General features: G+C 34.8%; 1 protein-coding gene across 5 annotated transcripts in view; it reads right to left on the minus strand.

Moving 5' to 3' along the window:
* Positions 1-12943, minus strand: part of PTPN3 (protein tyrosine phosphatase, non-receptor type 3) — a 93775-nt gene that overhangs the window by 28225 nt on the left and 52607 nt on the right. For all 5 annotated transcript variants that reach the window (XR_001874792.1, XM_017814919.1, XM_017814918.1 and 2 more), the window contains 4 exons: positions 8889-8912; positions 6736-6934; positions 5677-5754; positions 4679-4735 (listed from right to left, as the gene is read on the minus strand). Coding sequence is in view for 4 of the 5 variants with exons in the window: in XM_017814919.1 (XP_017670408.1) it covers positions 4679-4735; positions 5677-5754; positions 6736-6934; positions 8889-8912 (358 nt within the window). In the remaining variant the exon portion in view is untranslated. The remainder of the gene's footprint in view (positions 1-4678; positions 4736-5676; positions 5755-6735; positions 6935-8888; positions 8913-12943) is intronic.

Consider the following 12943-nt stretch of genomic DNA (forward strand, 5'->3'; position numbering starts at 1 on the left):
GAAGATAAGAAACAGTTCAAACAGCATATAGATAGCTATAAAAGGAATTCATGTTAATCAAACAGCCACCATCAGATTGCTCTCGAAGACCAGGCTCCAAGCCTCAACAGTCACTGAATTTCTGGAAAAAGTGTTTTGGGCACATAAGATAACAATTTCAGTTTTGATGCAGTAAACACTGAGAAGTTCAAATATGATTTTCATGAACATAATTTAAATAACATGACATTGCCTAGGCACGTACTTTTTAAAATTCAAAGAAATCCATACACATTTCATATTTCTGTTATTTAGCAGATTCTTGTTTGGCGGATATTAAAGGATATCTACAAATAGAGAACATTCTTCCTCTCTTCATTTACTGAAAGTTTTAACAGGAAGATGCAGGCAAGTACTCAAACTATGATGCTCAAACCTTCTGCATTTGTGAAAAATTCTTTTGCTACCTGTGCTGCAGGGAACACTAAAACAAGGTTTTCCCCATCTCAGATGAAAACTTACATTATGTATGGTCTTGGATACCACAATTTAGATTAACTGCTGAACTCCAGGGCTTGTTTGGCTTTTTTTCTGCCACATTTCTTAGTATGTTTAGCTCTAAGTTCAGCAAAAAGCCATTCAAGCTATGGCCAGAATACGATGATGATGGTACTAATATGATTAAGGACTAGAGCATCGTTAGCATGAGGGAAGACTAGAGAACTGGGAGTGTTTAGCCTAGAGGAGAAAAGCCTCAGAGGGATCTTGTCAATATACTTAAATACTTGAAGGGGAAGGCACAGAGAAATTGAAGTCAGGCTCTCAGTGGTGCCCAGTGACAAGATCAGAGGCAACGGGCTCAAAATGAAACACAGCAGGCTACATCTGAACATCAGGAAACACTTTTTTACTCTGAGGGTGACTGAGCACTGGAGCAGGTTGCCCAGAGACACTGTGGAGTCTCTCACTTCGGAGTATTCAAAAGCCATCTGGGATACAGTCCTGGGCAACTGCCTCTAGATGAACCTCAAGTAGAGGGGTGGGACAAGATGACCTCCAGGTCCCTTCCAATCTTCTGTGATTCTCTAATATGAATGTGCAGGATTCTACAATCTTTGAGTGTTAAGTATTGTAACAACTTTTTTTCATTGCTATCCAAATTTTTGTCTAGGAAGTTCCCAGCAACACAAGAGTGATATATAAACACTCATTCATACAACAAATGAAATGAAGACATAGACCTTTACTGCTATTCTCTATTCATAGTTCTTCCTTGTTTTTCCTTAATGCCAGCACAGGTTCCCTGAATTTTATTCATCCAATATCGTTAGCCCTGCCAAACAACCATCACCAACCCCCTGAGTGGGAAGAAGACATTCAAATTAGATTTATCTGAATTATGCCTTGCACTGATGGCTCCTAACATAAGTTTGTCAATGATGTACTATATTACCAACGAAAATTAGCAAGAAGTGGAAAGGAGAAGTGATAATGAAAAGAAAAACAACAAGAAAAATGCAGAATAAAAAAAAAATAGAGGCGAGGATGTGAAGAAGAAAATAAATTGGTAGCCACTTGTGCCGGAGTATAAAGTAAAAGGAAAGAAAACTTAAGACCTGTCTTAGTGCCGCAAAACAGACAAAGAAGAAGAGAAAGAAGCAAGAGAAAAGAAAGATGTATGCAAGAGGAAAAAATCCCAAGCATAAAAGTTGCTTAAAAATTTAAAGAAGGAATAGTTTCCCCCAACTTTTTCCATAGAAGTAAGGAAAGAAAATAATGAAGGTGAGGGAAGATTGACAATGATTCATAACAAACAAACAGAAAAAGAATGGGAATTAAGAACAGCCATGGTGTTCTTCAACACTGATTTAACGAGGTATTCATAGCTCCCCAAGAATATCTTTGCCATGTGTAAAATTTAGAAAAGGCAAGACTGAAGAATGTAACTATGAATGACTGGATAATTTAATAACTCAAATATTACTGAGACATTAGTTATTCTCTCTGAAACATAAATATTTGAAAAGATAGCAAATATAAAGGCTGCATCCAGTCAGTCTAGTAGAGTCAAGAAGTCAACAAGAACATAGAGAAAATTGTTTCTAGTCTCCTATATTTGTCTATAATTAAGATTTCTTGGCTGGCTGGTGACTATTACTCTTTATTACAGATAGAGATTTATATCTTTGTTGAAACAAACTTTGTTAATCATGCGATATGTTAATGCCTCAGCTCTTTTATGTGAATCATCTGACTATATAAAATACATCTTGAACGAGAATTAATTCCTTCTACGCAAGCATAATTTGTAGATTTTTCAGATACTAAGCTTTTCCACACAATTAATTATGTCAAAGGCTTCCTGTCCTATTGACACATCCAATGCTTCATTTTATGCTAATCACCTTGTTATTGCTTAAAGAAGCATGAAATCTTTTTCAGTTGAAAGCTTTATTAAATAAAACCATAATGATGTCTTTAGCACCTTAGGACATAAATACTATTTGTGAAAAAAAACCACAAAACAGTATAAGGCTTTAATTAAAACAAACAAACAAAAACTCAACAGCTGCAATAAGTGGTTGTTCCTTAGCTATAATGTGCTCTCACAACACTTTTGACTGCTCTGTCCTACAATTTTCCCAGCATACTAGAATGCTGCTTTATTAGCGGGGAATTTTTAGAAGAACTTTAGGATGTGTAAAGAAAAATATCGTCTTATTTTTGGTGAGTAGATTCATTTCCTCTCCTCTACAAAAAATACACATATTTTTGTAGAAAAATGGAAAAAAATTATCTAAAAGCCTGAAAAATAATCTTAGCAAATAATACTATCAAACAGCATCTGCGAGGGCAATTTTCAGGGTAATGAGTGAATCTAGATCAAGTTAAAATAGCAGCAATGAAGAAAAGACATCACTGAGCTAAAATAATGTAAAAATGCATACCATAGACTGTTTAATTTGAACTTTCAAATATCAGCTACATTTCTTTAAACAATAAAGAGCAGGTGAAATTTCACTTATGGTAAACAATATAATCAATGTTAATACTGCTTTGTTCTGAAAATAAGTATATTTTTTTCCTCTTGTGATAACAACATGATTTCTATAGCACTGTTATTAAGTATATTACATTGGGTAACTGATTCCAATTTTTTCTGTGATCCTGACAATTTACTCACTTACTAGGCTAGAGGTCTAATTAGTCACTTGCCACCAGTGGCAGACACTTAAATGAAGTGTGCAAGTTAGAAACGCGTTCCTTTTCCAATCCAAGAGAAAAAAAAAATAAGATCAATACTTTCCAGAAGACAATCTGAATCTGCCAAAGGAAATGACTGCCTCTGGAGAAACATCTTTCATTCTCTGACTGTGGAATGAGTCTGTTTGCCTTATTTAATTTCAGTATCTCAAATCACCCTTAAAAAGTTTGCTAGGTTGACCATGAAATGTTTTAAGGACTGTTTTATTTTCACTTTGTAGATTTAAGTTATAATTATAATTTCCTACTAATCTTTTATTCAAATAATTACTATAGTTTATAAATGACTGCATAAGTCAAGTCACAAATCATAAATGTGACAAAAACAACCTCTCAAGCAATCTGTTTTAGCTTGATTTGCATCGTGACATTTAGATATCAGTCCTGTGACTCCTTATTAAATTTCAAAAAGAGTCTACAAGAGTATATCATATTTTTAGGATTAAGTCAGCAATATCAAGTCTGCACTAAAATTATTTTATGAGAGTTGGAAATACATTTTGGAAAAAGGGGAATGAAAAAATTTGAGATAACAAATGTCCCTACAAATTTATGTACTAATTATTAAGAAAAAAAGTTAAAAAGATGATATGTTACTACTATTAATTCACAATTCAACAGAAGAATCCAATGACTATATTGATTCTTAGAAACATTTCACTTAGTCCATAAACATTTCCATGAGCAAAAAATCTATGGCAAAATAGAAGCAGAGCAAACATACTCTGCTCCCTCTCCCCTGCCAGATATCCTTCCAGCCTATAAATATTTTTAGCACTGAGGATTTCCTCAGCCTATTGTGGTTTGCCTAGTAAATAACAGCAGTTTTTCCCCCCCAGGTAGTTGTCCTCTCCTGACCACCCACAAAATTATTTTAACCATGGCATCCTTTGTCAAGGAGTTCCACTAGTCTACAATCTTATGCATCAAGAACTGCTTCACTAAACATGAATAACATGACTTTTGCAAACTTAATTTGATAGCCCACAGTTCTGCTGGAATTCCCTGTTCTCAGTGCTCCCAGTCTTACAGATCTCTACTACATCTCTCTAAAACTAGCTTTTTTTTTTCTAGGCTGCAGGGGCCCAAATTATTTATTTCTTCAGTGAATGCTGTTCCCTATCTCAAATCCTTGCCCCTCATCAAGCATTTTCCAGTTCCAGATGCACTTTTTGAGATGACAAGAGGACACAAATATGCTTTCTACTTGTCTTGTTTGGGTAACACTTCTAGATCCTTTAATCTGTGGTTTAAGAAACCGCTGGTCAAACCAACTCCTAAAGAGTTGGTTGATAGCTCAGCTGCTATCTCACACTAGTTATGGGTGTCCAAATTACTATTTGTAATTACTATTTGTAATTACTATTGTAATCCAAACCTCTGAGAGGGGAGGCAGTAATAAAGGTAGGAGTAAAAGCCTTACAAATTTACTTACAGGTGATCCTGGAGTTATTCTTGATACTACTAGTGGCATTTTTTGATCTACTCCACCCTAAAGGAATGTGAAGTAAATAACAACCATAAATATATCATTAAGCATAAGCAACATTTAAAACAAGTAATCAATTATTTTTGTTTCTATATAGGCAGGGTTAGTAGGACTGAATTTTCATCACTAAATGGGGGATTAAGGGGTGGGTTGTGGTGTCTTTATATTTACCAATTTCCAGTAGACTAGATTCAGCGTCTTTGGCCATATATTTTAGTAGGCAATAAACAGATAAAACACAACATTTATTGTAACCCTGTCCATCAAACAAGCCTAATTCAACACTTGAACTGGCAAGGCAGACAGTCATCTTAGATGTTGTCTGGCACTTTGATCCTACCATGTTCCTTGCACGTTCATCACAACTGTACTCCCTTATTCTCTTCACATGACATTTGATCACTGCTGCACCAATAAATGCCCGAGATGAAAAGATCAAACTCTGCCCTGCTAATTTACACTACTCTGCTTAAATGGTATTTCAGTGAGGGAATGTAAAACATTTACAATAGTCAGTTATGAACAGTAATTTCCATTTTCTTCAGAAATTAATTTTCAACTTTCCTACAGGATTTACAATAGATATATTAAATTGAATAGCACAAACTATTTAAATTGTTTTACAATACAGAGGTCCAATTTTTCAAATGTTCATGCCTTAAATAAGGCTTTCAAGTTCATATTTAAGCAGCCAAATAGGCAGTCTGCTTTGGAAATGTGCCATGCCCATAGTATATGCAACTGAAAACCAGGGAACTAGTAGTGGCTTATTTTTGTAAGTGTTGTTTTAGCATTTAAGGATTAGGCTGTCACTTCTAAAGATACGAGAAATTCCTGCAGAATATACTGTTTTCTCCAAATCATTACATTAAAAAGCAAAAAAGTAAACTCAAACCATTATATTTAAAAAGTATCTAAAAATATCTAAAAGACTGCTTGTTTACCTTTAGATTAAATCCAAACTTCCCATCTTCATCTGGTATGATACGCACCAAAAGTAAATCTCCTTCAGTTAGGTCATTCTGTAATACATAGAAAAACCCCACAGATTTTCTAATTTTTAAAAGAAAATAGCAGCAAAATATGGAATAGTGCATCCAAATTTAGATGTGCTGAACAAAAACACTCTACGTAAATCCACCTTTAAAATAAGAAAAGGATATGGTTGTAGAATATACCTATGGTAGTAATCTTTTAAATTGTAAAAATAGCAACACACCTCACAGCAAACATTCTCTGGTTGCTCTGTACTAACACTGCTACTCTCACCTTAGCTTTCTCGATTGATAACTCCTATTACATTTTCAATCTGTTGTCACCAAAATGTTAAGTGAAATCCATGAGTAGAATTGATTCTACTCTAAGAACTATGAAGTAACTACTTTTCCCCTGATTTTTCTCCTGTAAATGGGTGTATTTTTATTTTCTGCAACAGAACCACAAAGCAGATGGATTAAAAGGTGTCAGCAGCTAATGGACAGGCAGGTTAGGAAGTTCTTCAGAACGCCTCTGGAACAGGCTGGAGACAGGAGAAAAGTGATCCACTACCATAACATTAGTGGGGAGCAGTTGCTTTCCAGTCAGTTCAGAATTCAAATGATCTTTAGCCATCCTTAACACACGCCTGGGATAAAGCAGAGATGTTCCTGCTATTCCGACATATAGCAACTTGAGTTATCTGATCTTTCTTGTTGGAGGAAATAAGATTTAATCACGTGAGTATTCATATTTCACTATTTCACATATTTCACTGCAGGAACTTCCCCTGCAGATGCTTCTAGAATATTGGACATTTTGGAAATCAATGAAGTTGGCAAGCTTGTCAATCATACTGTATACACAACCTTGGATAAATTTGAGTAGTAAGACAAGATCTATTCTTATTAGTGCACAAAATATGCTCATTCTAATATATAAAGCACAACTTTTGTTCATTCTTAAACTACAATTCAAAGTTACATTCACTATTAGTTTTAATTTCAAAAGCACACAATTGAACATACCTTATCGCAGTAGTACTGACTGGAATCTTCTGTTGAGCCACTTTTTGTAACATTGTCATATGTTTCTAAGAAGTGTTTATCCACCCCTTCCAAAGGGTAAGAGCCAGAAATGTTGCCAACTCCATTGGGAGACTGAGCCAAGGCTTTAGGTGAGATATGGGTCAGAGAACTTCGCGCTGGACTGTTATCCAATACATTCCTTTATTTAAAAAGGATAAAAATTACAAAAGATATTGTTATTCAGATTTTTAAATTAAATAGTAAAACATACAAATGTACTGCCCAGTTAAAAAAGCAAGACAACTTTATACTTAGATTTAACACCACTTCTTGAGGTTCCGGGAAACAGGATTGAAGTGTGATTTAAGCCTATCATTTGATCAGTGGACATCCAGAAGAATGGACAAAGCAAAACTAGAGTAGCAAAACCACTTTTAGCAAAATATTTTGATGTTAGCACTGAAAGGCACTGTTGCAGTGCTATAGTAAATCATGGTAACACATAAAGAGAGCTGAACTGCAAGTGGAAGGCACCACAGTTGCCAACTCTACCCATGAAAAATCTTTTGCTGTGATTCTACTCTCATTCCTGAAAAGCAACTTTTTTTTTTGTTTGTTTTTGCAATTCCTCCTTCTTATGAGTGCCATCTCAAACTTATCCCTGTGGGAGAAGGCAATTTGCAGAAAAGCTGTGGTAAATTATCAGAGAAATAGGAAGTGAAGTGACAATGAAAGATTTAATTACAGTTAATATATTGTGTTACTGAGTAGTTACAACCACGTAGAACAAACCAGAATTAAATTAGGGTGCAGATCTGGCATTCAAGAACCTTAACATTCAAGGATAACTAAAGTCACTAATTAAAACGCTCAAATCTGAGAATTGGCCAAGTTGCCTGATGGTGCTCCAGGACCTCTGAAATATTCATTTAGCTACATTCTCTCTTATGAAAAGGATGAAATGCAGACCATTAATAAAACCAAACCTCTCCTTTAATTGGATCAAACTCATACAGAATAACTGCTCCTTCTTGATAAATCCTATCTAATGTGAAAATATCCGTCCTGGGGAAAGCTTAGGTATAGCACCATCAAATTCTGACAGTGTTAAAGTAGCAGAAATATATGGTGGTAAACCCTGGCATCAAAATTTGTAAATTCAAACATTTACTTCTGCTTTGGTACTAGAGCTTTTTTTGGTACATGAGCTTTTTTGAACCATTTCCAGTAGCCATCGCTAGCTGTCAATAAAGAAGTAATACTACAGTAGAGAAGAATGTACCTTAGGCTTTTAACAGACAGGACTTGCATTACAGTGAACTTTGATAATGCAAACACTTATTTTTCAGCTTAGGAAAATCTGATTGCAACAAATGTAAACGTTCTGAAAGATGCCATCAAGCAAACATGTTCTTGCTACAGCACTTCTGATTATGTGTACTTGGCAATGGGAATGAGGTGTTTTGTGCAACATTTGCAGATTTTTCAGTTATTACAGAAAATATGTTTTCAATGTTTGGGAAATCTTATTTATTTGTTGCTGTCCATAATTTCAGAATACTTTGAAGTAGTGAACTATAATGACACTTAAAGGAATCATACTGTCAAAATGATGTTTTTATCTGATAGCTCCCAGGACATTTCACGATTCCTTCGAGGTCTGCATTAAGCAGAGGAACATTATATATGTAAATACAATCTAATAGGTTTTCCAGAACACAGTAATTGTTAAAAAACCATTTCACTTAGAAGTTGAAATTACAGATCATAACAATTTTTGAATGTAGAAAAAAAATAACATCAGGAAAATACTACAATATATTTCAGTTAATGTCATCTGGCACTATACAAAGAGTCACTAGATAAAATTACCAGTGAATTTTTGCATCATTTAAGTTTTGCAACAGTTTTTAACCAACTTTTTTGTTAACAGTGATTAGGTATCTATTAGAACTTAAGACTTTCCACATCCTAACCCCAAAATATATTTTTTTCCCCACAAATCTTTACAATCTTCCTTGGTTTATTCATATGTTTATTTGTGTCTTTTAACCATACAAGATCACTACCTTGAAAAATCACTTGAAGTTATGTATTTCACTATTAGTCCTAAAGTTAGAGATTCTATAATAGAAAGTTTAAAGAAAACTCACTTTGGTGATTCTTGTTCAGATGACCTGTTAAAAACAACACAAAACTAACATTAAATGATCACAAGTTAAATCTTCGAGAAAACAAAAACTAAAGTTCAATTAAAAAAAAAAAAGCCTGCACAAAAGCCAAAAGTTATGCTCATAGTAAATTAAAGAGTACTTAACCCTGTGCTGAAAGTCTGAATCAGATAACTATGGTATTTATGAAACACTCAACAAAAATCCCAGGGCAGTTCTAAGCACTCACTCGTGCTTCTGGCACAAGCCCAACTACAGGCAATGCACATCTGCAACCACAACTTGAACTATGCAGGAGTTTACAGGGGCAATTATTTAGCCAGACACACCATGTCATTTTAGAAAGCTTTAGATGTAGATCACAATGACTACAGACATCACTGACAGTATTTTGCAAAATGCCAAAACACGGAAAGTTCTTTACATTTAGGTAACCAGAAACAAGCATAGGAGACTTCAGAAGCATGACATTTCTAATGCTCATTCTCATGATGTGAGAGCAGAGCAAGTGTTGACAGAGAACTTTAAGACAAAGCATAACAAAAGCAGAAGTGGTTACGTCAAATGAGGACGATCTAGAATGCAAATCAAAATTTGCAGTACATAGCATTTTTCCAATGCATTCAATTATGTTCATCAGAAATTACCTGAAACAGTGAGCTAAATGTTACTACATCAATTAAAACAATAACTGTAATACTAAGGCAAATTTTAAAGTAAAATTTACCAAAAAGGTGCTTGCAAAGCCAAGTAAGTTTAAGGCGGATGGGACAGCTTTACAAATTCAATTAAGCAGTGATTAAAAAGCCTGGAGCGGTCTAAGTCCATGCTGGAAAAATACAAATGTGAAGTAGTTCAGTTGGAATGTAGAATTGCTGAATTGTCAAGTAATAGGAGGCAGTTCACAGTATACAGTTAAAATTTCAAATATCATTCCCTAAAACATCCTCAATACTAAGAATTATGTACTGTGATTCATCAAAACTGCAGGTAAAATAGTAGCAGCATCAGTCTAGTTAGGTTTCTTTATATGTAATTTGACAACATGAAGAAATTCTTCCTTGAGAGGCAGAGATGGTGAAACTTGATCCCCACAGACTTTGTAGAGGTTTGGGTTCTATATACTTTTAATATTTTTAAAATGTTAACTTCTTCCTTTTTTATTGCACTCATACCCAACTTCTGACTCCACTGATATCCACCCCCACTTTCCCACAAATACCTCTGGCTCTCTTTGTGCACAATTGCCAGAGAATTTTTACCCCCTAAATATAAGCAGATCCTATGGGAATGTGTACTCACTTGCTCCCTGACCAGCCCATATCTACATGGGACAACCATTGAACTTGTACTGAGAGGAGAATGTCAGCTTAAGGTTTTGGTTCCCCCCCACCCCCCTGTCTAGTCACAGACTTTCACTAATCTTGCAGAAAACTTTGCACCTTTGAAAATTCGGCTCCTACACTATATTTGACTGCATTGTCCAAGTGTTCTGAAGCGGGAACAGAGGCAGTCAGGCAGAGCTAGGACATAAGCCTTCTTTCTTTAGGAAGTTATGCTAAAAATAAAAAAAAATTGTATTTATTTTCATTTAAGCTAACAGATTTTTTGATGAGGCAAAGAACAATGAAACTGTACATCTTTTCTACATTTTGCCACTGTAGAGATACACCTCTATTACCAAATTCCGTGCAGAATTCAAGTTGCCATAAGTGAACTCTTTAAAGGGCCTTCATGAAAAATTTACATGCATAAAATTGTGATGCAAATAGATGCAATCTCCCTTCTTTCTTCCCAATGGAAAGAGGCAATTTTAGAAAAAAATTATTATACCATGTATAAGTGTACAGTAAATTTTCCATTATCTCAGTAATAGCTTTGGAGACTTAAATGTGAGATATAAATTCTTAGTACTATTTGATGACGATTTATCTGTTAAATTATTACACTTTAATTCAAACATACTAGCTCTAAATGAGTTACTGAAAACTCTGCAACCTTTTGAAATGGGAAGAAACGTAACTAAATATTTGACCGAGAAAGTGACCAAACTCGAAGTCTAGAAGATTTATCACAGACAATGCAGCTGCATCTTCCTAAAGTCCTTAGTAGGTCAGCACGCTAGAGCTGCAGAATTTTGCACCACAACAGAGTTAAATAGTATTTCTAGCATGTAATTACTCACAAATATGATAAAATACCTTGAACATGAATACCTAGATGAAATTTTTACACATTTTACTGACCTATCTTCCTCATTTCACAACATATGACAAGGACTTAATTTTAAGTCAATGAAAGACAACACTCACCAGACCAGCCACTCAACTTTTTCATTGAGAAAGAGAGCCCTTCTTTGCAAGGAGATTAAGCTTTCCATTGGTGCAGCTAACAAGCAAACACTTCAAAATTGCAGGTAATTTCTCTTTCTCACTTCACAATATATCTAAAACTATGTCATTTCAATCTTACACTCGCTATGGATTGCTCTGTTGATAATGACCTTTGTACTAAAACTGTTTCCCTGAGAAGTCTAACTGTCCTCTTCTGTCAGAAGGATAGAAAGGTCTTAAGGAAAGACCCCTCCCCCCATTTTGGTGTGACCTACCAGTGAATTCTGCTATTCTGAGAACTGAGGATGATAAACTACAGCAGAATAAAACCCCAAGAGAAAAGGGAAAAGTGAAACAATAGCACTGTAGCAAAACTCTCCTTTTACAAACAACTGAAGGAAACATCTGTAGGTTTTGCCCTTGTGCTGTTCTTGAGGTTCTTAAAGCTTCTTTTATTGTAACACCTGGAGGGCTGGGGACATTGAGTGTGCCAGTACTTCAATTACCACTTTTTGGAGTACTTACCATTAAACCTGGGATTATTATTCATAAGTAAAACAAGTGGAAGATATTTTCAGAAAAACTTTTCTACTGTCTTTTAGAGAAGTTTATGCACAGAATATTCAGCATTTCTGTGAAAGACTGTAAGAAGGTGACACAAGTTCTTTGTGCTGCATACATAAGAGTACCATTACAGAAAAACTTGAGGACATACACAAGTTTTTCAGTGATTTTCTAGCAGTTCCAAACATTCACATTTGTAAACTGCTGCCATCACCATTAAAGGGATACTTTGTTACTCTGCATTGCCACTATTGACCATATTCCAGTTTACTGACTTGCTATGAAAGTTTAATGTATTCTGATACACAGTAACTGCTTGGATTGCTGCAACATTTGCCTCATCACAGATTTGTAATTCAACTTCAAAACTTTTCATCTGGATGCAAAATGTAGCTTTTTGAACTGGCACGGAAAGTGTAGTGTATTTGAATAAGGATATATATTTAAAAAGAGATGTTTACATCTAACCAAAATATACCTATGTACAATTTTTTGTGTATATTTGAGTGGGAAAGCACATAAAACTTAGTCTATTAATAGTAGCCTTAAAACCCTAATTTAAAACTAATTGAAATATTCTCAGATCCACCATCTAGTTTTAGGATATATTCCTTAAGAAAGGCTGGAGTAAACGAACTTTTGTGAAATGCAATAGATTTTCTAAGAACAAAGAAATGATCATATCTGTATATGATTAAGAACTAAGGATAAATAACAGTTTAAAATGTAGGATATTTATAATCTTTTGCAATTTTATACCAAGAAAGCAATTACTAGGACACGGCTGGGTAAATCTGAAGAGTATTTTTATCAACAGTAAAGTTTTAAAAGTTTTGCTTACAAAAGAAATCGTATTTTAGTTAAAATAATGATGTGTTCCTATAGTACATTCACCAAAGCTCACTATGCAGCTACAGTTTATTGTCTATCAAAATGGTAAGCTAAAAGAATTGAACAAATGCAGCATCCGTTCAGGAAATCTATTTTCAGTGCAATACCTTCACCAGATGATGCATCACACTCACACCAGGAACGTATGTGCACTTCCAGAAATTCATAGCACAGTGCAAGTGAATTTCCTTTTTGTATACTAGTTCATCATTCCATTTCCTTCCCCTCCAACTCTGGGGTTGTACACAT

This window comes from Lepidothrix coronata, unplaced genomic scaffold (assembly GCF_001604755.1).
Source record: "Lepidothrix coronata isolate B3197 unplaced genomic scaffold, Lepidothrix_coronata-1.0 Scaffold47, whole genome shotgun sequence".
Taxonomy (NCBI): domain Eukaryota; kingdom Metazoa; phylum Chordata; class Aves; order Passeriformes; family Pipridae; genus Lepidothrix; species Lepidothrix coronata.